Genomic DNA, 26,684 nt, shown 5'->3' with positions numbered 1-26,684 from the left:
AAAAGGTTTTAGAGATATTGCTTAAAATGCTAGACACCAGATGGTCCACAAATCGTCAAATACAGTATTTCCTCAAATCAAGCCTCAGTTGTCAATGTGAGCTAGCATGAGGCCGATAATACATCACTTGACATGGTTAAAAGAATAAAAGCAACAATCATGCTGCTGTCCCATCTGAGTATCCCTGTTTGAAATAGCGCATAATTATTTCCAAGTTTAAATCAAATCTGTTTATGAGTACAGATAAATATACTGATGCTATTGTTAAATTACTGGGATATACATGGTAGACAACCCTAGTAAATTTCGAATTGGTAAATGAGCATAAACTGTGGAAGATGCATGTGTCCTAAGCAATGTGATACTTCAGTAAGCAAGATTTAATGTGTTGTACACAACGATATCAATTTAATGTAAGATTTTGACGATTTTCTTTTTTTCTTGCAACTGTATCATCTGGTGTCTAGTCCCTTTAATGAATCTTTGTGATGCAAGATGTCAGACAACTGGTACAAGGATAAAAACAACCCAAAACACTCACATATTCATGACTTTAATTTGGTCTGCCTTAAGAAACTTTGTTCACATAGATGCTTGACAAAGATGATACAAAATGGATACAGAGTTGCATTAGTAAGCCATTAACAAAATAAATCCTTATATAATAGAAACTATCTGTTAGTAAGTGTTACCCATCATTAAGATAAATCACTATATTTCATTACGGTATCATTAATATCATATCAAAAAGGTCATTTTCAAGATTTCATTAAAGATATACAAAAAAATGATAAATGTAAAACTAGAATGCCATAAATCCACGGATGATAACTGGCTGATAATCCCAATCTTTAAAAATCCTGAAAATTTAGTTCGAGTATAAGGGATTTATGCACAAAACAGGGATAAGGGGCTACGACCCCTATTGAAATCACACAGGGCAGAAACAAATTATTTTTTCCAGCCTTGACAGTATACTCTTTATATCGACTGTATAGGCTAAAAAAAATAATAATCTGCTCCAGTGGTTGAAATTGTGTTCAAAGCCATTTATATCCAATTCAAGGGACTAATTACTATTTCAATGAAAAAATCAAGCAAAAAAGACTATGTAAACTAAGCCTGGTATTATATCTTTTTTGCACCCAGAGCCTGTATACACTAAAGTCTTGTGTCTGAGTTTCAGAGTCAGGCTCAGATAACTGATTATTCTTAAATGTTTCAAAACATCTATAATAGAACTAATTTTGACAAAAGATGTGTGTCTGATTGTAGAAAGATGTGTGTCTGATTGTAGAAAGATGTGTGTCTGATTGTAGAAAGATGTGTGTCTGATTGTAGAAAGATGTGTGTCTGATTGTAGAACAGATTATTTGTAACACATACATCCTGTTTTACCATCCTTGCGCCTATAATACCATTTTTACAACAATATTAAATTTTGCCTTTCTGAGCCGGAGTCTCATTCTCGGACCCAGGACATTAGTAAATACGGCCCGGAATCTGAAATCATGAGGTCAGGATTAGCCCTGCATCTTCCCTGTAAACTTAAAAAATGCAAAAAATGTTTTTCTTACAAATTAAAAAATTCCTAAATTAGTCGTAAATAAAACAGCGTAGAAGTAAGATATGTTTTTTACAATACCATTTTCTTTCAAAACGTGCTTACAAAAGGCTCCATTTTAATTACCACTTTTTGATGGGTCATAAACTAAAAGTAAACATTTTGGCAAAATTTACAAAAGGCATCAAGTTGAAAGTCTTTGGACACATGAACAAAATATACACTTAATCTATAAAAACAATATAACAAACAAATATAAAAAAAATCCTCCTCCAGTCCTTTCGATTCAAAGTATGTTTGGATTTTTTCACCAATCATATTCATAAATGCATGTGAATAATGTAATTAAAATCTGAATATTGGTAAAATAATTTGTCTTCTATAAACCAAAATATTTTTCTTTATGTTTTGCATTGTAGGCATATCACGGGCTTTTGACATAACATTTTTTATTAATGGATATTTGTTGCTCCATATTTTTAGCGTTTATGCTCATATCTCGACCAATGAAATTGCCAGATGGATTGTGATTTAATCATTTAAAATGCTTCCAACAAAAAATGATTTGTAAGTTTCAACAAAGTCATTAATTAGTTGTATTAAAATGATTATTCAGTAGTTTGTGCATGCCTGACTAGTAAAGAACAATTTCGCGCCATCACTATGTCACTGTCTGTTTTTGCTGCCCTCGGCTAATGCCGTTTTAATGGTTTAGAAATGCAAAAAACTGCAAAAAGCAATAACCATTACTAAGGTTTTAAAGTACAAAGACAGCACTTAAAGTTGACTTATAAGGCATCAAAAGTATTTTATAATCTCTGTCAAAATTAGAGGTCAAAATATAAGGTTTTGTAAAATATCAGCTTGACGAAGCTAGATTACAAATTGGAACAACATCAGAAGATTCTTTGGAGCATTTTTAACTCATAACAAAAGGTTGTGGCTCCAATGTTCCTATGATATTGTGATGGAAAAGATCAAAAGTAATTTTCAAGAAAAATAAACCAAAGATTTTGGTACCAAAGTATTTTTTTGGTTTTCTGAACATTTTGGTTGGCATGCCACGTGCAGCTAACTTTCTTAGTGTTGAGCGTAAACTATTCTAACCAGCCAACACTGCACAAGCTTCTGAATACCCCACTTAATATAACAAAATAATGACTAAATAGCCATTGAGCTGCTTTAATCCGTATTTCGAAAGTCGGTTTCGTCGAAACTCTTCTAAATGATTGAATGTGAATATGTCCAGCGATCAAATTGGCAAAGACATGAGGCTGAACTCTAAAGTGTTGCCAAAAACCAATAAAACAGAGCATCCAAAAAAAACAGGGCTGATAAAATTTTGAAATCTCGATCCGTCCAGGCCCGTCCACCACAAACGAAACAATTTTTTTCAGAAGTTTTCTCGGTGTTACCAAAACAAGATATTGTGAAAATAGCAAATATTGACCTCGATTGGTAATAAACATTCATTCATCATTTGAAACGAAAGGACAGTAAGAGATATATGAATGTATGAAAAAGACAATATTTGTGTAGGGTATACATAACAAAGCAGCAACATAACAAAATCTACACTTAAAAGCTAGATATATCACTTTATCCGATACCAACAACAATATGTTTTAACACAGAACAATCTACAAATAGAATTACATACAAAAGGGCTGCTTTAAGGAAGTAGATGATTAGATTGGCATTTTAATGGGACTTGTTCATGTTTTAATGGCTCAGACATTGAAAATAACGAAGTTCGTGTAAAATGTGAAGCACATGCTTGCAAAAAAACAACACATTATCATGAGTTCAAATTAGAGCTCTCTTTTTATTATTTGATTTAGTTTAAGTTAAAACTTGTGAATGAAGCACGGTCTTATATCCTTTGAGTACCCAAAACTGGGGCAATTTACCAGGGGAAGCCAGCGCTATATACCGCGGGTTTTTTTCTTCTCAAAACACGGTTAAAGCATTATAAAATATGAAATATATTTCTGTTCTTAAAAGCAGTCAGTTTCATCATAGAAAACAGGGCATAATTTTGTTTTTGAACGGGATAAATCTGTAACGTGAAAACAACATTTTCTATGGTTTTGTAATTCATTTGACAGAGCACAATTTCTTTAGTATATTTTTGAATGTTTTTAGATTTTTTTTTATTTTGGATCCAAGTATCATTGTAAAATGTATAAAAATGAAAGTTATGCAATTTTACGCTTCGAGATTTCAACAAACAATTAAGATTCTAATTTGATAACATTGCAGCCAAGATCGCCCTAGTTTTAAGGACAGAAAAAATGCTGACCTTGTTTTACGTTTAAGACATTCACTGTAAAGATAAAGCCATTGAGTCAAATGGATATAATCATAATAATTCTGTCTGGTACATGGTCTAAATTTATAGGGAATTTTTTTTCCTTCTAATGATGATTTAGAACTATCCTCAAGTATTATTAAAATTGACTGATTAGTGAAACAGATATCAGATAAAGTGCATGTATATATAAACAACATCTATAATTAGAATACTCTGTTACATACAACTCAGAAATAACATCGAAAAGCATATATAATCTAAATATAGCAGATGCCTAGTGGTGCTATGTACATGTAGAGATATAAATAGATTTCCAACAAACAAACAGATATATACTTTGATATGACTGAAAAAATGATATCAAGTACAGAGAACAAATAACTTAAATCAGACTTAATATTATTTACAAAATCCAGCTAAGCACTTCAATGCCTATAAACACAGTTAATTTATTAAAATAGCTGTTATACTACAAGCAGTTATAATTAATTTTAGTATTAAAAATCCAAATCTCCAAAGTTTAATGATGGACCAACAGGATGTTTTTTGCTTTTATCTTTTTTGTGAGGAAAATTATTCATTAATTTGAACTAGACTGTTGTTGATTCCTAGCAATAAAATAGTACTTTGTATAAAATTAGCGTTTTGATGTAAAATCTCTCCTCAGCAAAGAATCCGACAAATCGAGATTTCAAGGGCTTAAAATCAGTCAAAAAAAAAAATTTCTTTTTTTTCCGGCTTGAGTTACATAATATTGGAAAACTCCTTCTTGTCTTAAATAAAGATACTGTAGAAATAAAATTTATGCAGAAATGTAGAAAAATACTATTGCATCTTTGACTTTGGGACTGTGCACAAAGCATATCATAGCTTGAGACAAGATGACACGTACGATACGGACACAGAAACAACGACAGCTCACAACATTACTGGAAGACGGAGCAAACTTTTGTGTCCAGATATATATTACTCTTCCAATGAATACAAAGTACATAATAACTGACCTTTGAACATAAGCGAGGTTGCGAAACACTACTTGTACGGGTATGTGTGGACTACTTTTTTTATGCACTACGTCATCCAGGTATGTGTACATTGTACACTTGGAGAATGACACATACAATAGCAATAGAAAAGTCATCTATGCCAGTATCAGCGAGTTTAAAGAGAATTTTTCACAGTTTGAAACTCAATAGCAACTTGTACAAGAATGTTTGGTTACACGTTCAAGTACACAATGTTTCGCAACCTCTTTCTTAGGCGTAGAAAAAATTTGTTCGTTTCCGGTTTCCCGACCTTTCCTATTTTTTTTGCCCCGATCCTAGACATTATTATTGCCTAGACAAAATACATTTGTTCATTAGTCTGATTTTAATCTTTTATTAGTTTGAATTGTTTTGGCTTTGAACAATACTGGCGAGTGTATCAATTTTCTAAAACATTAAACCTGTATTTTTTTGGTAACAGAAAAATATCAATAAACAAGTAGCCCAAAAGGGCCTATGCTCTACTGGCATGGCTTTTGTGGTCATGTCAATCCAGAGCATGTATGTATGGGTAAAAGGCAACAGACATATAGTTTATGTTTTGTGTTTGGGTTACCTGAATGCGTAGCACATTCAACATCTGAGCCCAGAAAGTATTGCAAGCAGATTAGTTGCATGAACTATTTTAACATGTGCAAAGTAAAAGTCATCCGACAAAAAAAAAATGCTTTCAAAACTGTACTCATAGTAAAAATTTCTGTAGTTTTAAAAGTTAAAAAGTTGGTCAAAAGGTCAAAGTCAAGGGCATCCTAGGACAACATTGATCAATTTGAACAAACATTCACAATCAATCATGCTGAGATGGATGCACGAACACACAAAAAGATTTTCAAACCTTTCCAGATTTATGTTTACCAAACCTGTGAACCCTGGGTGTGGCCAGTAATGACACCCAGGTGCATAACTTAAACATTCACAACCAATTTTGTTAAGATGAATGCGCAAACTACAGAACTTAAAGCTAAAAAATGGCCTTTGGGCTTTCAACAAGAACAAGGCAGAGTAATTCACAAAATCAACTGCAGAAGCAAAAAGCAAATTGTCGCTCAAAATCCTAGACTTGCAAATTGTCTCCCTTAACTCTAGACTTGAATTTACATGCACATGTAAACTTGGCTAAAAATAGAATTCACTCATGCAGACCTGGCTAAAAATAGAAAGCATTTCTTTAAAACTTTCATGGCCCATAATTCACAAGCAATTGTTTACAGATGCACGGACGAAAGACCGCACAGACGCACAGATGCACATACTACGTACACATGACCATCGCATAAGCTCTTCTGGCCTTTGGCCAGTAGAGCTAAAAATCGGCTAATAAAGAAATACTAAAAAAAAATTTTTTTTTTAGACCTGCCTACCCTATTTTGGGGGGATATGAAACAGGAAACAAACTGAATCTTTTTCTTGGCCTGAGCAAAATACTTGATAAAGATACATGCCACACATTGGTGTAAAAAATAGATCGCTAGTGTCTATAACTGGTAAAAACTGTTTGGTTGAATTTACATATATAACATGAACAGCAAGAAGACTGTAAGGTACTGGCCTGATTGTTCAGAACTTTGTTAAATTTAACAACATTGTTAACGTCACTGTTCGTAACTTTCAAATCTGCAAGTTTAATGATCTGTTATATTTTTAACAAAATTTGAGAGAACTTTTTAAGCTGTATGTCTTGTTTATATTCAAATATGCAAGCACATTATCAAATATTTCACCATTAAAACATAAAAACAATATCCTTAATCATGTGGTTAACTTTGACAAAGGTCTATACAATAGGCCCATGACATAAATTCCATATTTCTGAGTTTAAATCCTATGTAATGCATACCTATGTAACGACATTAGAAAAAATAATTCCTGTGTGGGTCAACATATTATAGAGAACTTTACAAGATAAATCAAAGTAATTGGATTAAAACAGATATTGTAGATTTGATTTAGAGATTATTTTTAAACATATTCTAAAATTGCTACAATCGTCTGATTATGAACCACAATACTCCACAAACAATGAAAATGTCACTTATCCCTCCACAGGACTTTTTTCGCTGACAACGTCACATATTCATAAGACCACTTTATTGTATTCTGTTTTGTCATTAAACACATTTGGCACATTGATAACACATGCATGCTTAACCTCTGACTTCACATGGCCATAAAACATAAATTTTGTTTCACCTAAAACGTTTGTCGAGCAACTTCACATGGCCATAATAAACAAAAGTGGTGTTTAACCCAAAATGATGGTTAATGATTTATCAGACAAATTTCACATGGCCACAAAAAACAATGAGGTTCAACCTAAAATGGCTGTTAATGATTTATTTGACCAAGTTCACATGGCCATATAAACCTAAGTGATATTTAACCCAAAATGTTTGGCTTTATAATTTATTGCAGCTCTACTTCTGATAAAGTGATAGAAATAAGCACAAGCCTGAAAGCCCAAATCAATTCAAAGATTGTTAAAAACTGTTGTTGCTGTTTTTTTTATTTATTCTGGCTTATTCAAGAACAACTGGGCCATGATGGCCCTAATATCGGTCACCTGAATGAAAGATTTAAACCTCTGGTTTTGAGAGTGAATGAGTTTATTGGTTCATGATAATAAAACTTGGGATTAAACTATGATCAAGTATTGTCAAATGTTGTAGTGGTCAAAGCACAACATTGATATTTGTTTTCAAAACTGAACACATGGTCCAAATTATTTGTTTTGCCATTGATTTTATTATTTTTAGCAATTTTGAAGGGCACCATCCAAAAAACATTCCAGTAAAGTTTCATCAAAATTGTCCATGAGGTTTAGGAGGAAATGTCGTATGAAGCAATTTTTGTCGGACGCCAGATGCTTGACGCCTGACGGACACCGGACAGTGGACAATGGGAAATGCTCAACCTGAGCACTAGTCGCTCAGGTGAGCTAAAAATTCAATTATAACTATGAACATATAGAATCAGGTTTGTAAATGATATCTCAATTTTGATGACAGCTGATATCGTAAAACTGCACAAAAAAAAACACCTAATGAACATAATCAAATCATTTTAGCTATAGCCGGCAATTCTCAGTTGAATGTCAAGGAATTCATTTTATACAAAGATGTCAAAATGAACAAATTTCAATCCTTACTGGCACATACATGATTTTTTACCTGAAGACATATCATAATTGCCTTTAAAAATGAGGTAATAGCTTCTCTGTTGCAATTATATAAGGCATAATACTCTTAGGGTTTTAGCCAGGCTTTAAAAAGGACAGGGTGCTGCGGTTAACTTGAGTGTCGCAGAGTAGAGCCAAACAAAAGTCTGTTGTTTTTTTTGTTGAAATAAGTAGCATTACTGGAAAATTATTCAAAAAGTCAAAGTTCTTGGTCTTGATATACAAGTGCATATTGTCCCTGGCAACATGTGTACCAAGTTGCATTTTATTTTGCAAGTCAAAAACAGTTTTTGAGTTATGGCAAATCCAAAGTTTTTGCAAATTTTTGGTTGATAAAAGAGGCCTAATTCAACAATTAATTAAGCCTTGCTATTCATGTGTGTATTGTCACTCGCAACATGTGTACCAAGTTTCATTTGAACTTCTTGAACTGTTTTTGAGATATTGTCCAGGTTGAAGTGTTGACACTTCTCCGCCGACGACAAGGCTATAACAGTATCTCAGTAGTTTTTCCCCTTGTAGCGCACTCAAATATCATAACTTTGGCAGAAAATATCGGAAAATGGGTTTAAATTTAAAAATTATTTTAGGTTTTTAACAGCCAAATATCATGTAAAGTTTGCATGTATTTATAATCGTACAATAACTTTTCTTAACAAAACAGATATATTATTTGATTACCATAAGCAGCACCTTGCCTAGCCAAAACCCTAGAATATTTTATAGCTGCAAAGTCATAATCTCTCAAATTCTTCATCACATCACAGCTCACACAAAGTCAGAAGATAAGCTTGGGAAAAAAATACAACAAGAGAGCCACAGAGGGAATGCTAATGCTCGCCTGTTCTTGTAGTTCTTATAGTCAAACAAGGGGCATAACTTAAAAACTATTTAACCCAGAGTTATGGATCTTGGTATGCATGAGAGTTTTGTTTCTAGCAACGTATGCACCAAGTTATATTCAAATACTTTTAACAGTTTTTGAGTTACGCCAAAGGTTAAAGTTTTTGCACGACGATAACGAAATAGACCTCCTGGCTATGACAATACCTCGACATTTATTCAGACGAGTTAACAATTTGTGATATTGGTTCAGATGGAAATTGTACATCATGAGTGCATGGTGGAATGTTTCACATGTAAAAATCAATGGTTGGAAAAACATACACTTTTAAAATGTTTATATCATGTAACAAAAATAGTTAATAAAAACATTATAAGGATTTGTTAATACATTGTATACTAAAACCCCAACCTAAGAATAATATAAAAATGTTATATAATCATGTATGTCTCACAAAGAAAGGTACTAAGCTGTCACAGAAATAATTGTATCAAACAAATTTTCATTTTTGTTAAGATAAACAGCTTTGTAAAATTATGTGAAAGAAAATCTGTTTACACGAGAAATATCTTTTTTAGAACAGCGATAAAACATAATTAGAAAATGTATCATATAACATCTTCAACTGAAAGAACATAAATAAATGTGTAGAAATAACTGTCATAAAAGGAGTATCACAATCTCTCGTTGAACTCATGTTGTGAAGAGTCATTGGGTTGGTTTTGTAACACAAGAAGGGGTTGGGTAGGGTCCAAGGTTTGCCCCTCCATGTCAATATCAAGCAGGGTCTTTTGGTGTAGAATGTGCGGTGGGGTGTTGCCCGGTGACATGCCAGACCGCGTTGACCAATACGGTGTGCGATCGGCCGATTCAGACGGCGTCACCCACATTGCCCGTGGCGAATCCTGTGACGATTCCCTCGAAGACGAGTGTGAGGAAGTGGATTTTAATATTCCTGGTTTGGCATTGGCAAGGTCTAATGTTTTTGGTCGTTCGGCTGATTTAGGCCCACCATTTTGTTTTGATCTCCTAGGTGGTGCTACTGGCGTTTCGTGAAAAGGGCTTGCATTTGATGAGGTATCAGACGGAGATTTATATCTATCTTCTCGAGAGCCTAAGTTACCTAAATTGCTAACATTAAACTCATCTTCAAAAGTCACTGAATGTCGATTAGATCTGACCGTTGTCCGAGATGTGTCTGAGCTGTAACTGCTCTCAGAAGTTTGGCGTTTGAGAGCTTGGTGCGTTGAGAGCAGACCGTCCTGAGACAAGTTTGTGATTGTACCATCATCGCTCTCACCCAATGACAGACGATGGGAAGGAGAAGCACGTGGCAATAGAGTTGCGGTAGACTGTGACGTAGAGGCTGAGTCACTGGCATCACCCCCAGAAGAAGCCGAGGATGTATTCAAAATGGAACTATCCATGAATTGCACAGGAATATCCTGGATACTTGGTCTATATTTTGTCTGGTAACCATGGAAAGTATTATGCCCTGAGCCTGTCACAGAATAACAGCTTCTATAATCTATATCTGGCTCTATAAATAAATCTCGCACAGCAGAATTGTATGCGTCTCTGCGATTGAGAATAAAAGAGTCCGACTTTGGTGACGTTGGGTCAATAGCACCTTGCACATTTGGATGAATCCCAGAGGTGTTAGAGAGGCGAATGTCGTAGCCTACTGCCACGCCCGCCAGTATACTGGCCATGTTACACAGACTGGAGCCCACACGCCCTATTGAGAGTGAGCGTCGCAGGTTACCCGTATCTGCTGGCAGGGTTTTACTCTGGCCGAGAGCAGAACGCCGACCCTCAGCCAGGTCCGTTGGCCATGATTCGTCTTCATCCCCTGTAACACAAAAGTCTGCTGTTGATTATGGTAGCTATGAACTATTTTTCTATAACCATTAGTTCTACAACCCTTCCTTCCTCTTTCCAATGTTTATTCCTGAAAAAGCATTAACTATCATGTCAACCAAAGACCTAAAACTAAAAATGATTCCAATAGCTTTAACCACTGTCTAGTTTTACTACGCCTGATTAGTGTAAACATAAAAAATATTACACTTTATAAATGGGGTTTTCAGTTTAATAATAGGTACTAGGCCACCATTTCTACAGAAGTGTCAAAATTAGTACCTGTATCTGTTCAAATATGTAGAATAACCACTTCTGGCATATATCTAAGAGGATAAATATTGCTTATATGTACACAAATTTTATGCTTTTTTTATTTCCAGTGATTTTTCTTCGAAATATTTTAACTGCCTGTGCCTTGCAGATTGGGAAAAAAATTGAGATTGGGAAAGATACAAAATCAAAACAAAAAAGAGCGGTCACAGACAGCAATATCCCCCCCCCCCTCATGGGGACATTTTTTGTAACGAAAGCCAATCAATGATAAGGGTAATTTCTCAGGAACATAAGAAATGCGTAAAATTAAGAAAGGGCAATAACTCTTTCAAAAAAGGTCAAATTGCAAAAGCCTGACAATATGCACTGTGTCACTATATAGTCATAAACGTAAGAGGAGTTGCGAAGAAAGGGCAATAACTCTTTCAAAAATGGTCAAATCAGGAAAGCCCGACAATATGCGCTGCTTCACTTTATGATCATCAATCTGTGAAAGTTTGGTAGAAATTGCATGAAAACGTAAGAGGAGTTGCGAAGAAACCAATTTTAAATGTAAAATAAGCAAAGGGCAATAACTCTTTCAAAAATGGTCAAATCCGGAAAGCATGACAATATGCGCTGCTTCACTTTATGATCATCAATCTGTAACAGTTTGGTAGAAATCGCATGAAAGACGTAAGAGGAGTTGCGAAGAAACCAATTTTAAATGTAAAATAATCAAAGGGCAATAACTCTTTCAAAAATGGTCAAATCAGGAAAGCCCGACAATATGCGCTGCTTCACATTATGATCATCAATCTGTGAAAGTTTGGAAGAAATCACATGAAAGACGTAAGAGGAGTTGCGAAGAAACCAATTTTAAATGTAAAATAAGCAAAGGGCAATTACTCTTTCAAAAATGTTCAAATCAGGAAAGCCCGAAAATATGCGCTGCATCACTTTATGATCATCAAACTGTAAGAGGTTTGGTAGAAATCGCATGAAAAACGTAAAAGGAGTTGCGAAGAAACCAATTTTAAATGAAAACTTAACAAAGGGCTATAACTCTTTCAAAAATGGACAAATTGCAAAAGCCCGACAATATGGGCTGCTTCACTTTATGATCATCAATCTGTGAAAGTTTGGTAGAAATCGCATGAGAAATGTAAGAGGAGATGCAAAGAAATGAATGTGGGATGGACGGACGGACGCACGCACGCACACACCCGCACGGAATTGCGCCTACCATTACTATATATATAATTAGCAAATATAATGGCAAATATACATGTTTTCACCTTTTTATGAATACATTATGCTGTGAAAGAGTTAGTCTTTAAAGAGTTTATTAATTTTTCAAGAAATTCATTGCTTTTTTATTCGTCAACATAATCTGCATTTATCAAATTGGGGAAAAATATAAATGGACTTTTTTTCTTTCGCAAAGGGAAACAGCCTTTAGAAGGCAGTAAATTGCACCAAATAAAATTACTGATTTTGATCAATGAAGTCAAGTGAGTCAAACCTTTTTGTCCCTTTAAACAGTTAGGCAAGAACAAAAGAAAAGAAAAAAAAAACCTACCGTACCTACCCACACCTAACCATTTGGGTGGGTAAAGCCAAACAAACTGTTTACTAAATGGTGCATTATTATTTAAGATGCGATCTTACTCCCAAATAAGGTGTACCACAATTGATACAATTGTTTTAATCTACCGAAAAGGATGAATAGATATCGAAAACAATGGTTCTTATGAAGGATACCATGATTACCGGTAGTTTGAAAGAGAGGTGCAGAAAACAAGGTATTTTTACCATAAGACGATAGTTTTAATCACTGTAAATCTTTTTTGGACCTAACAGTCATTTATTTTTGTGCATTTTCAAGTATTAAATACACAGTTACAATCTTGTTATAAGTAATTGAAAATTTCCATAAATGCATTCTTTAGTAAGTAGTTAAAGGTTTATCACTCAAAATTTATGTTATTTTGTTATACATGTGTATGTATTGATTTTAAATACGAGCAGGGCTTCCATTAAGAATTTGAAACATGAAGTATGAACTTCCTGTCCATCAATATTGGAAGTTTTTCACTGAAATTTGGAAGTTTAAGTCTCCTGAATACAATATTTTTTTCCAATATTTTCCAAGTATTAAAAGTTTAAAAACGTTGCAACTATAACTTCACAGATTTACATAATTATAATTCATTTTACTTCAAGACTAATTGAAATTGTGACCATAAAAGTAATATAGACACCAGGTTTTGATATTTTGAACTTCCAAGCTTTTAACTTTGTAAGTTTTCTTCAAAATTATGTAAGTTTTTGTATTTCCAAGGAATAAATTTTGGAAGTTTCAGCCCATTTCTAGGGAGTACTATACATCCAAACTTCCTTTAATGGAAGCCCCTATACGAGCATCACTTTAACCAAGCCTGAACATACACATCTCCTGGAGTGCACTGAAGTTGGAATGTGGTCCGCCCAGGTGTTTGAGGTTCTTCTCCAAGCTGGGGGCGCTCTTCGACCACCGCCCGTCCGACATGATCACAGATGTACGCTGACGTCGGTCCTTCTGTACGGAGCTCGGACCCCACGTCTTTCCCTTTATCCCATCAGCAGGATCTATTGAATAAACTTACGCTATAAAATATTTGACAACAAAAATATGCTTGATGAACACATTGCTTCAACTTGCGCATTCAGTTGGGCTTTTTCTTTTTTCTGGAACGCAGTAATAGTTATATAAACCATGGATTGGACACTTCCTTCTATGTCTAAGATTTCATCTAACTTAACATGGTTCGGAACTGGAGCAATGTTCACACCTAAGCTTAGAAAACATAGCTTTCACAGAAACATGACAAATGCCCCCAATTTGGCCTTGTCTGAGTGATAACCAACTGACATCTATATTTGACCCGAGCTTTGAAGCAAGAGCATATAAGCTATACGTGACAAACCTTCATATACTGCCATACATGTCAGTCAAGTTTGATAGATGGATTGACAGTGCCACTCCTATGAACTGCCCTTTGGAAAATGTTATTTTTTGTTCAACATTTAGGCAATATACTATTATTTCACAAACAGGACACTTACAAGCTATGGCTCGCAGCCTGGGTGGGTGGTTTGGGGACTGGGGTGCCGGACTCTCGGGGCTGGAGATACGGTCCCGGTATGGTGACGTCTGTACCTCCTTCTGCACCGTGATGTTGTGACGAAAGTCTGTAATACACATAAATGTTTCAAAATAAGGTACGTGCATTGATTTAGAAACATTGCTGCATGAAAAATGTTTCATGGAAATAGTTTGAAATACTAGCATTAACAGCAATATTCGTAAAAAAATATGATGACATCATTTCCTGTTCATGACATCATTTCCTGTATTGCATAGAACCTGATGAAGGTCAAGATGGCCGAATCATTGTTAAAATAAATGTTTTAATAATGAAGTTGGACTTCAGTTATAATAAATTATGATTAATATATAATAAGCTGTAACTTATGGCATATAAATTCTACCATAACATACATTTTCAATGGATAACTTTTGAATTGATTATTTTCTATTTAGGCATATTTTGCCAAGGTGCTGATTTTTTAAAAAAGATGTGCATTTGTTTGAGTAAATATGCTAAAATTCAACCATTCTAAATTTAAAATTTTCTACAATATAAAATACCCTAACATATGTCGTCTGGTACAGAATCCCAGTCCCTCAAAATGAGAAAGTGATGTCTTCCTACCAACCCTATCTTCTTTTGGAGATGTCAGCAGAAACAAAGAGTATAAATTTTCTACAATAGTAATATACACTGATATAGGTTGCTTCGCTACAGAATCCCACTTTTCCCCAAAAAAATATTCCTACCTACCGGGTACCTACCTACCCTATTTTTTTTTGAGATCTAAGTGGAAACAAATAATTATATTTATGGCCTTACCAGAAGGTTCACTTATTGACTTGCTGCCAGACTTAACAAGTTTCTGAAGGCGGCTTTTCTTAAACTTTCCCCGTCGCTTGTTTGGTAGAGGTTTGTGCATGACTTGCTGTAAGATCATGATGTTGAGCTCGCGTTCCACAAGTTCGATTTCCCGTTCAGCAATCTCCTGTTCTCTTCGCTTCAGGAACTCTTCCTGGTGTTTATGTTGCAGAGCAGCCTTTGTAAGTTCTTCCTCTCTACTACGTAACTCCTATGTTGGAAAAGGGTGAAGATTAAAAAAAACATACTCCCAACAATACAGTAATTGTATAGCGTTTTAGCCAAGTTTTATAAAAAGAATGGCAGCCAATTGTTCAAATTGTTTAAATTTGATTGGTCGATTGTTGTTACCAGATAAAAAAGGACCAATCAGTAAACACTTAGGCTAACTTTGACCAAACCAAAGATTCAGTTGTATACAATTAACTGCAGGCTGCTGCAGAAGAGGGACAGGGTGGTCAAGTAGAAAACAACACATTGTATAAGGCTGGGAGGAACTTTGAACATTATATATGTACAAATTGGATTTTATCTGCTAAATATGTACTACAGTGTAGTTTTGATCATGAATAACATATTCTCTTAAAGATATTTAAAATAAAACCAACTCTAATGATAAAGACCTGATTATCAACATTAAATATAACATGTAATACATGCCTACAGATTCCTCTTAAAATTGTTCAATAATGGTGAAATAAATGTAATTATTATACATGCCTTGACAGTAGCCAGAGGATAGATAATGTATGGTTGTACATGTAAATCATTATGTTCAGGAAATTTAGTATCAGATGATTCTGAATAAGTGGAAACTAATATCTACATTCTCCAAGCTGTAATTGATTTTCTTGAGGACTAACTAAGTTTCAAAGTGTTATTAAGAAATGAATTGCGGGATTGATGTCATTATCAGGGTATGAACGCAGTTGGGCTGGTCAAAGTGTGTCGAGTCTGAAGACTGTAAATATAAATCCAGCTCAATATTGGGCCAGTCATTCATGTCATCACTGTTAACATTCAAACCTTTTACTGCTTTGGAAGTTTAATGAATAAACTTGTGATTTGTTGTATTTTTTACAACATGTGAGACAACTATTTCTGCTACATGTTTATATTCAGTGTGCGAATTTAACCTTTTTGACCTAGTAGCCAATGGGGCTACAGACTTTGAGATTTCTGTAGCCCAATCCAAATTTCCATAGCCCACCAGTTAACCAAAAAAATGCATCTTGAGTACCTTATATGGTTAAAAGTAAGGAATGATATGACAACTGTCTGGGAGTTGGATTGTTATTGGTCCCAGCAACTGTAAGCGGGATGATTTTATCACCAGTCTAGCTACGGATTTCTTCGTAGCCCGGGTCATTTTTAACAAAGTTTTGAACAATCGGCCCTTTGAATACCTTTTCCCGACTGCGAAGCTCATCAAACATTTCCTCAATTTCTGCGCGCCAGTCTTCTTGCAGCGTGTGGAATGAGTCATGGGGCGTGGAGACAAACGCAGATGAACAGACTTCCTCCAACATCTCCATCACGCCTGTGAACGTCGGCCGGAAGTGGGGCTCTTGCTGCCAACATTCTGCCAATATCCGAGTAATATGAAATTAATTAATTGAACAAGAGTTTGAAATCCTTGACCTTTTATAGACAAATTCATTATATTATACAGTTATTGACTGATAAGGTTTAAATCTTATTTTATGGACCATAAGGTCTAAAATAATTATATTCTTTCCTATGACCAAAAAAATTAGGGTAGGTAGTTTGAAATAATATTTAAATTTAGTAAAAAATTTAGTAGCAATTCTTTTTCCTCATATTTTAGATTTTTTTCTGTGACCTCAAAATATAGGTTAAAACATCAAGAGTAAGGGCCAAAAAAAGGGTGGGTGGGGAAACCAAAAAAACAACATTTTTCTTCGTGATATTCACACAAAGTTGAGGAGAATATTACTGTATGTGGTCCATAAAATGGTTTATACACTTATATGATAAGTCTGAAACTATTTCATTATATGTTAAAAGTATAAGCCTTTCTAAAAACTTCATTTTACCTTACACAACAGTAATATTCCTTAAAAACAATATAATCATGACATGATGCTACATATCGTCATCTGAGTGCAAGAACTCAATATCTACTTCTATTTCTATATGCAGTTATTGCATTATTGCACTAAGGTGACGATATGTATAATCCCTATTTCCCACATTAGAGAAGATAATTGTGAAAAGTTAATCATATTCTTATGTTTTTTGTTTACAAAATGTGTTTGTATTTGTAAAAATTAACTTTTGATATTTATTCATTTATTGGGTTTTCTTTTACTTTTTCACATTTAGTATATGACAGATTTTGAACATAACTATATATATGAGTAATTTCCACAGCTCTATACATAATCGGTGCTGAAGTAAACTAACGACTTTGCAAATATATTGTAAGACATTTCAAAACAGACTGAAATGGAAACTTTGGTCGTCCGAAACATCATATCACTCAAGGTTTCAGCTTGGTCCCCAGCACCCTCGAGCGAACACAGTTTTACTGTATTTCAATATTTTAGGCAGCATTAGTGTACATGTACCTGACATAATCTTGGCGAGGATGGGGGGACATGTAGAAGGGATAGGCAGCGTTAACTTGTTGACTGCCACCCCATACGCTACACCGAGTTGATCTATCCCCTTGTATGGTGTCTCTCCTGTCAGTAACTCCCAGAGTACCACACCGTAACTGAAACAGGAAACAAACAACAAGTTGACCACAGTGTTAAACTTAGTATTGTTTGTATATAACTGAACAAATCAAATATTGACAACAGAGATGACTACAATGTCGTTAGTGACTGGAACATGAAACAAAACACATAATGACCACAGAGATGACCACAGTGTTGTTTGCAACAGGAACCCAAACAAAACACATAATGACCACAGAGATGACCACAATGTCGTTTATAACTGGAACATGAAACAAAGCACACCTTGACCACAGTGTTGTTTATAACTGGAACATGAAACAAAGCACACCTTGACCACAGTGTTGTTTATAACTGGAACATGAAACAAAGCACACCTTGACCACAGTGTTGTTTATAACTGGAACATGAAGCAAAGTACACCTTGACCACAGTGTTGTTTATAACAGGAACATGAAACAAACCACACCTTGACCACAGTGTTGTTTATAACTGGAACATGAAACAAAGCACACCTTGACCACAGTGTTGTTTATAACTGGAACATGAAACAAAGCACACCTTGACCACAGTGTTGTTTATAACTGGAACATGAAACAAACCACACCTTGACCACAGTGTTGTTCATAACTGGAACAGGTAACAAACCACACCTTGACCACATGGTTGTTTGTAACTAGAACAGGTAACATACCACTAGATGACCACAGTGTTGTTTATAACTACAACAGGTAACAAACCACAGGTTGACCACAGTGTTGTTTATAACTAGAAAAGGTAACAAACCACAAGTTGACCACAGTGTTGTTTATAACTAGAACAGGTAACAAACCACAAGTTGACCACAGTGTTGTTTGTAACAACACTAGGTAACAAACCACAAGTTGACCACATGGTTGTTTGTAACTAGAACAGGTAACATACCACTAGATGACCACAGTGTTGTTTATAACTACAACAGGTAACAAACCACAGGTTGACCACAGTGTTGTTTATAACTAGAACAGGTAACAAACCACAAGTTGACCACAGTGTTGTTTATAACTAGAACAGGTAGCAAACACAAGTTGACCACGGTTTTGTTGGTAACTAGAACAGATAACAAACACAAGTTGACCACAGTGTTGTTGGTAACTAGAACAGGTAGAAACACAAGTTGACCACAGTGTTGTTGGTAACTAGAACAGGTAACAAACACAAGTTGACCACAGTGTTGTTTATAACTACAACAGGTAACAAACACAAGTTGACCACAGTGTTGTTTATAACTACAACAGGTAACAAACACAAGTTGACCACAGTGTTGTTTATAACTACAACAGGTAACAAACACAAGTTGACCACAGTGTTGTTTATAACTACAACAGGTAACAAACACAAGTTGACCACAGTGTTGTTTATAACTACAACAGGTAACAAACTACAAATTTAACAAAGTGTAGTTTGTAAATGAAACATTCAACAAGCCACAAGTTAACCACTGGGTTGTTTGTAGTTGAAAACTGAAACACACCATACCAGTATACTGTAACATGTCAATGGATAACAGAAGCATCAAACAAACACACTCATTGTATTTGCACAGCAGTCCAACATACTACTGACATAAATTCAGGAGTTTGTGACACAATAAAAAATTAAGGTTTAAGAAAAATGCATTATCACACAGAGAGAAGAAATACTTAAATTAAAATAAATAATTAGCACTAAAAACATAAGCTCAGAATTTTTTTTTAGAATTCCATTTATTCAAGATGCAAAACCAGGAATTTTATTTATGTCCCAAGACTCAAAATCTAGGAGTCTGGGAAAAAAAGTATGAATTTCAGACTCTTTAATGTGTGGAGTCCTTCTAAGCAGCTAAAGAAATCACTGAGTACCTCCACACATCGCTGTGCTTGGAGTATGTGTTGTTCTTGATAACTTCTGGGGCCATCCAGGCATAGGTACCAGCAGCGCTCATTCGTGTAGTGCAGTACATCTCTCGAGCCAGGCCAAAATCTGTTATCATCATCGTCTTGTTGGTTAGGTCTTCGTTAACAATCTCCTCTCTCATCAGAACTGAATAACAGAAGCGATCGATTGTTTTTAATTAGTTTTATTACAAACAGGAGTTCTAACAAACAGCGGGGATCATCAATCTTAAAAATAAGACTTTTTGATGAACAAGCTCAAATTCTTATACTATTGTTTGGCACCAAATTTGTTAACAAGCCCTGCTATATAAAATTTAGAATTTGAGCTACATTTGTAGCCCGGTAGACATTTTACCAGTGCAGGGCTTGCGGGCTTGTGCTCATTTCGACCACTGGGTCTTTTTTTATTATGAGAGCTTCATGCCCAAGGCAGGGTTAATACACACAATTTTGTCCTAGACCCCTGTTGAAATTATTTCCATAATTATTTATATTCATTTTAAGGTACTTCCTAGTACATGTATATTTTATGCAAATGTCCCAGCAAAAAAAACAATCTGTATGAAAGTCTAAATTTAAAAGTAAATCATCTCTCTTCTTCCTAGTTAAATTATCCATTAAAATCCTTAATATTCTATTTTACCATGTAATTGCTTTCACTACCATATACATCTTTATAACAGATAAGTGGCATTTATCCAGTTTTGTATATACAGTAGCTTCTCAAGTCATGACTTGTTTGTATTGATGCACATACATGTATTATATAATTGTGATTGGTTCAATTCTCATATCTGTGGAAATAAAGAAAAAATGTCATATGTATATTATTTTTCAGGGCTTCCATTAAGATTATTAATACATACAAAAGTTACATACTGGGCAGTTGAAACCTTATATTAATTCGTTTTAGCACAATTCCTTTCACTTTCTGTACAATTGAATTTATTAGGGTTTTAGTTATAGAGTTATGGAAGGCTGCTGCATGGCAGCACCCTGTCCACTTTTGCTAGCACCCTTCTGTCCTCATGGTATACCCTCCTGCCTTCAAAGAACTAAATGCTTAAAGACAATAAAAAAATCTTCTGTTTTGATTTAAATTTAAAATATTATTACAAATTCATACAAACTTGACATAGTTTGCAGCTGAAACCTCTTTTATCTTAATTACCTGGTAAGCACAATTTCGATCATTTTTATGAAATTCATCAAGTTCAAATTCTTCACTGCCAGACATCATGTGCCCTTTTCTCCCTTAAACACCCTGTCCTCTTTTCTGCAGAACCCTGTTGTTTAGAAAACCTGGCTAAACCCTACATTAAGTTCAAGTTCTTGACAGCCCATTACAATGTTCCCTTTTCTCCCTTAGCATCTGTCATTATTCTGCAGCACCCTGACCTTTTGAAAACCTGGTTAGAACTGTATGTCTGGGCTGGTATTCGTTATACAACTTAAGTTTATCTTAAGATCATACATCATTGACTTCATTCACTTTATTGTTCTACACCAGTCAATAGTAACCACGGCTCCCCCAGGTCCGGGGGTATACCGGGGATAGCCGGGGAAATGGGGCGTGTTTTAAATTCCAGGTGGCCCCGCAGTGCCGGGTGAATGCGGTGGTTTTGTCTTCGCGCAAAATATAGCGGGGAATGGGCCTTACCTAGGCTCCCTGGGGTGCAGGGGCATTTGGCGGGGATTTGACCATCAGTTCGTCCCCGCAGGGCGGAGATTTTACCCGGGGTTGGCTGGACCGAAAGTCAAAGTCCCCGCCATTCCCCGAACCTGGGGTGGCCGTGGTTACAATTGACTGGTGCATTACATGTAAGTTATTAATAACAATTAACCAATTAGCTACAGTGGTCAAAATGAACACAATTGTCTTCCTGGCTTGCTCAAATTCTGAATTTTATATAGCAGGGCTTGTTCAAAATTTTGATGCCAAGCAAAAGTTTAAGAATTTGGGCTTGTTCATCCAAAAGTCAAATTTCGATGAATGAAGCTACATCGTTCTTAAATCAAATTAAGACCAATATTGACTACCAGCCCAGATCTTGAAAAATATGCTATATTTTCATATTCAAAATTCCAGACAGATGCATTATCATGATAGAAATATGTTCTATGTTATTGCAGACTATAAATATTGATTACTGGTATTTAATAACTGTCTGTATTTATGAAACTGCAATCCGATATCTCTCTATTATAAGACAGTCAGTATGTGAAGAAAATTCATGGTAACTGTGTTCCATACCTCTGGAGTATATGAATCTAGTATTTTCTACTGAATGATCTATTTATAAAATGACTAATGGTTTTTCAATTTTGGCATTTGTATGAATTTGTAATAATATTTTAGATTTCAAGCAAAACTAAAGATTTTTTTATTATCTTAAGCAATAAATTCTATGAAGGCAGGAGGGTAAACATGCTGGTCTCCATGAGGGCAGAAGGATGCTACATGTACCAAAAAAAGGATAGGGTGCAGCACTATTCCATTACTCTATGCCCTGATAGTGAATTGTAAAGCAAAGGTTAGGAATTGTGTTTGATTGAAGTAATATTAGGTTTCAACTGCCAAATATGTTACTTTTGTATGTTTTATATACATTTTTTTTAAAAGTTTAAAAAGAAACAATTATGTGGCCACAATCCCCTTTGGGTTTACCTGAATACCAACAAAAGAAAATTAATTAAAATCAGACAAAAATAGCTACTATTACTATTTACTAATGTCATTGCGATTGTCTACACATTACCAGTGCTCCAGCTAGGCCTAAATAGCAGGGTGGGGCACCCCGCTGCCCTTTTCAAGCACCCTGCTGCCCTTTACTACACCCTGCTGTGCCCTTTTGTTTGACAGAGTCAATTTTCAGAAATATGTATGAAAATAATAAATATAAATAGTTTTGACACTAAATTAAAGAAAACAGATAAGGTATTCATAATTAACTATTAGGATTGAAAGTAATTACAACAAATACACAATAAGAATTCAACATTGGCCCTTGCAAGTGCCTGATCAAGGCTCATCGAAAGTGCCCTTTTTAACCTAGCACCCTGCCCTTTTCAAATCCTGGCTGGAGCACTGACATTACCACAGTTTACTAATACAACTGCCCACCCACTCTTCCATAGGAATATTCTGTGCAATTTCAAAATTCTGTTTTCCTGGCAAATTCCCCTTTCACAGTACTAGATTAAACATACGCATTTGTATGTAGGAATCCCAAAATGTTTGTATATGCTTTGCCCTACATGTACATTAAATTATTTATACTTTTGATTTGGGTATTTCAAGAAAGCTTTAAAATGTATGTATTCTGAAAAGAATAATTTTTTTTTTATTTTTTTTCAAGCTCAGCATCAAACTCGTTCCAAAATAGCCAAAACAATGGCAAATATACATCGTAACATGTATCGACTTTAAAATGCATACACAATACAGGGTTAGAGCTCTTGTTTGTTGTATTACAAGAAATATATTGCTTTCTTATTCATTTGAAGATACTGTAGTATCCAAATTGGAAAAATATTTTAATTTTTTGGAAAAATAGATACTTTTTCCTTCAGAAGGCAGTTAGTTTCACCAAGACATATCACTGTGTTCTCAATCGATGTAGAGACTATTTAAATCATAACATAAACAAAATATCACCGGGAAAACTTTGTAAACTGTAAACATCATGTGCAGAGTTGTCTCTCTAGCGATTGTTGGGTGCTTTTCAACAAGCCATACAACAGTACACTCAACAAGATAGACCCACTTTCCATCTAGTGCTATCTATGAGTTTATGAAATGTCGGTGCCAGCAGTGTGTATTGCAGGCCCTTAGAGGGTTATAAGTCCACAGAAGAAATACAAACGCCGCATTCCTCCGCGAAAACTTGATAAGAATCTATGCTAAGATTAATTTTGTTTGAATAATAATTTCAATCGATTATCATAACTACATGTACAGTAAATTGCTGTTATTGTTTTTCCTCTGCCCTTTTAAGCCTTTAATCAGATCTGCTGTTCTTACAAATATTAAACATCAATAGCAACGAACAGTGTCAGTTCATTTTGAAAATTTCTACTGACAACAACAGTAAAAGTCTTCGCCATTTGAACCTGGCAACTGCATTGTGCAGATTACTAAGTTAACGCTGTGCCAAGATCATACTTATTAGCCTGAGCTTAAATGTCTTAATTTTCGATGTTCGTTTAAAACAACCTTGCCACTGGCTGTAATATAGAACTGTGGCTTATTACGATATTGCAGTATGTTATATATTAGTTTGAATTTGAATTAGTACCGCTAAAATTTCTTTACAAACTATATATATATATATATATATATATATATATATATATATATATATACAAGCTATTAATGTCATTGTATGTTGACAGTACAATTATCACTTTTGTATTATGTCATTTGTATATTGCAATAATATTGCAATAAACCATATACACACTGTTGTAATTAACCTTCTGTATATGTATATATGTTTTGCTCTCCAACCTGGAGGAATAAAAGATATCTATCTATCTACCATTATAGATGATATCTTCATAGACCAAGAAAAGCTTTAGACGTGCATTTGTGATACAAATAACCATGATGGACTGAGTTCTTAAGCATTTTGTGATACAAATAACCATGATGGACTGAGTTCTTAAGCATATATGGATTTTATATTATTTTTAGACTGGCTAAAATATATAAAGATCTGCAATGAGTCTATACATACTGTTATTTGATTTTAAATCCCTGTGAATAAGTGGAATAGGTGCCTCCTCATGCAAGTATCGCATTCCTCTTGCTATTTGTAATGCCCAGTCCACTAAAATGCTTGGATGGATTTGACGTCCATTTAAAACCCTGCTTAATGATCCACCAGCTGCATACTCCATTACAAGACACAAGTTTGGTTCTTGAAGGCATACTCCTCTTAATGAGACAATATTTGGATGGTCCAACAGCCAGAACAGTTTGGCTTCCTGACTAACATTTGTCACTGTTGCACCTGGACCATCTGGATCTTGATTTGCAATTTTCACTGCCACTACTTCACCTCTCCAAGTTGCATGAAACACTTTCCCAAATCCACCTACACCAATAACATCATTTAACTTGAGCTCTTTATAGTCAATTTCGAGAGGTATTTTGCGTATGACATCTTGTTCTTTTGTAACAAAGTTACTGGGAAAGATCCCAACTTTATCTCCCACACTGCCAGTCCACCAGCCAATATCTCCAGAGATCTTGGCATCTGTTGACAGGACTTCCACTTGCCCACCACGACGCAAGGTGAGCTCATCATCTCGTGTGGCTTCATAGTCAAAGATGGCAGTGTAGAATGGACCATCACTCTTTTTCTTTTGCAGAGACGGTCGGGCATAAACAAGGGAACTAGATGCCACTGACATGTCAATTCTTAATGCACACGGCATTTGAACAAGCTATCAAGGCCAAAGGTAGCATTCAACAATACATTCTATAACATAGTTTACAACATTATTTGTCGCAAAGTAAGTAACACTTTGGAAATTGTTGAAATATTCATCGATTCTGAAATTGTTCTTGACAGGTCTGTTAAAATTGGACTTTTTAAATGAAATACTGGCGCCATTTGGCACGAACTTAGTACTAAACAAAAATTTCCTTCGTATATGCTTATTTTACGGTATTGTTACACGAGACTCTTATTAAATAAACAAGGAAAGAAGGCTAGGATTTCCATCTTTCTTCCTTTTGTTCGTCTCACAAGAATTTTGGCCGCCATGTTTGTTGTACTTTGACCTTAACCAATCAACTGCAAGATACTTTTTGTTTAGTTCCCGGTGTCCGGTACTCTCACTGGAATAACATTGTTATGAACTAATTAAATCAAAATTAAAACGTTTTCATTTCCAAATTCATTTATAAAACTTTGACATATAAGCACCAAAATGGCTGCTGTAGTATAAAAATTCCAGAGAGGAGTGAGCAAGTTAGAACAACCTCTAGTCCAAATAATTGTACGTTGACGGATTTTTTTAGATTTTTGATATGGCAAATCCTTCAGGGATTGGAAGAATCCCGTATAGCACGTCTATTATTTTAGACTAGAACAACCTCCCACCCAACACTGTGGCCTTCCCTACCCTGTAGCAGTTCTATCAGGCTGTCCGGGACCGGTCAGATTGAACATGCCATAGGGAGTTTTCAAACTTCTTCTACTGTTTAACCTCATCTGTACCTACTATTTTTAACTTTGCTTTATAAGTTCTGTCTCTTTTACAGCATTTACTAACATTATTCAGCTTGACACGCAAATGTCTAGCTTCCCCAGCAGGCCGGTTTGACGTACATCAATGGAATATAGATAGCTTGCTGTGAATGCCTTTTCCCCAGTATATTTTTTTGTCGTCAGGCCAATAATACATCTTTGGGGTTTGTTAACGGCATTTTCTCTTCTCTCTCTCTCTCTCTCTCTCTCTCTCTCTCTCTCTCTCTCTCTCTCTCTCTCCCTCCCTCCCTCCCTCCCTCCCTTCCTCCCTCTCTCTCACAGTGTTGATACACCCCTCTTCTCAAGGCAAATACAGGTTTGTGCTTATCAATTTGATTTATCACTTGAACAGTTAAGGTTTTAATAACCGGTCTTCTCTCCTGTGCCTCTCTATGCCATGAAACAATCGAACAACAGCAAGGATCCGCAATGGAAATACGTGTTGTCCGGTATCCTTGGTGATGAAGTGTACTGGTATACCATGGCTCATCAATATAGTGTGCATGTACATGTATGTGATAGTTTAATATTTACTGGACATGTTTCAATTGTTCATGCTATATATATAAATATAAATAATCAATGTCGTGGATTTGTTTTATCATTTTAACCCCACCATTCGGCAAGCATTCTACAGTTCATATGTTCATTTTTTTGCTTCGATGGTAGAGAAAGTGATATGCAAACATGCCATATCCCCCGACGGGTAAAAAGGGAATTCCGACCCATTCCCTGGTCCCCCGCCGAGCG

The 26,684-nt window shown here is 35.2% G+C and overlaps 1 protein-coding gene across 1 annotated transcript; it reads right to left on the bottom strand.

The window, feature by feature from the left end:
- Positions 1 to 540: 540 nt before the first annotated feature.
- LOC128208859 (mitogen-activated protein kinase kinase kinase 11-like) lies at positions 541 to 25,452 on the bottom strand. The gene is made up of 8 exons (XM_052912517.1): positions 24,414 to 25,452; positions 19,639 to 19,819; positions 17,645 to 17,793; positions 16,460 to 16,635; positions 15,015 to 15,264; positions 14,167 to 14,292; positions 13,510 to 13,689; positions 541 to 10,795 (listed from the first exon to the last, which is right to left on the bottom strand). Exons 1-8 carry the CDS (start codon positions 25,114 to 25,116, stop codon positions 9,618 to 9,620), a joined length of 2,943 nt encoding a protein of 980 aa, XP_052768477.1. The 5' UTR covers positions 25,117 to 25,452; the 3' UTR covers positions 541 to 9,617.
- Positions 25,453 to 26,684: the final 1,232 nt, after the last annotated feature.

Source organism: Mya arenaria, chromosome 11 (assembly GCF_026914265.1).
Source record: "Mya arenaria isolate MELC-2E11 chromosome 11, ASM2691426v1".
NCBI classification, from domain to species: domain Eukaryota; kingdom Metazoa; phylum Mollusca; class Bivalvia; order Myida; family Myidae; genus Mya; species Mya arenaria.
Note: the sequence above shows the minus strand (reverse complement) of the source record. Positions and strands in the feature narration are given on the sequence as shown.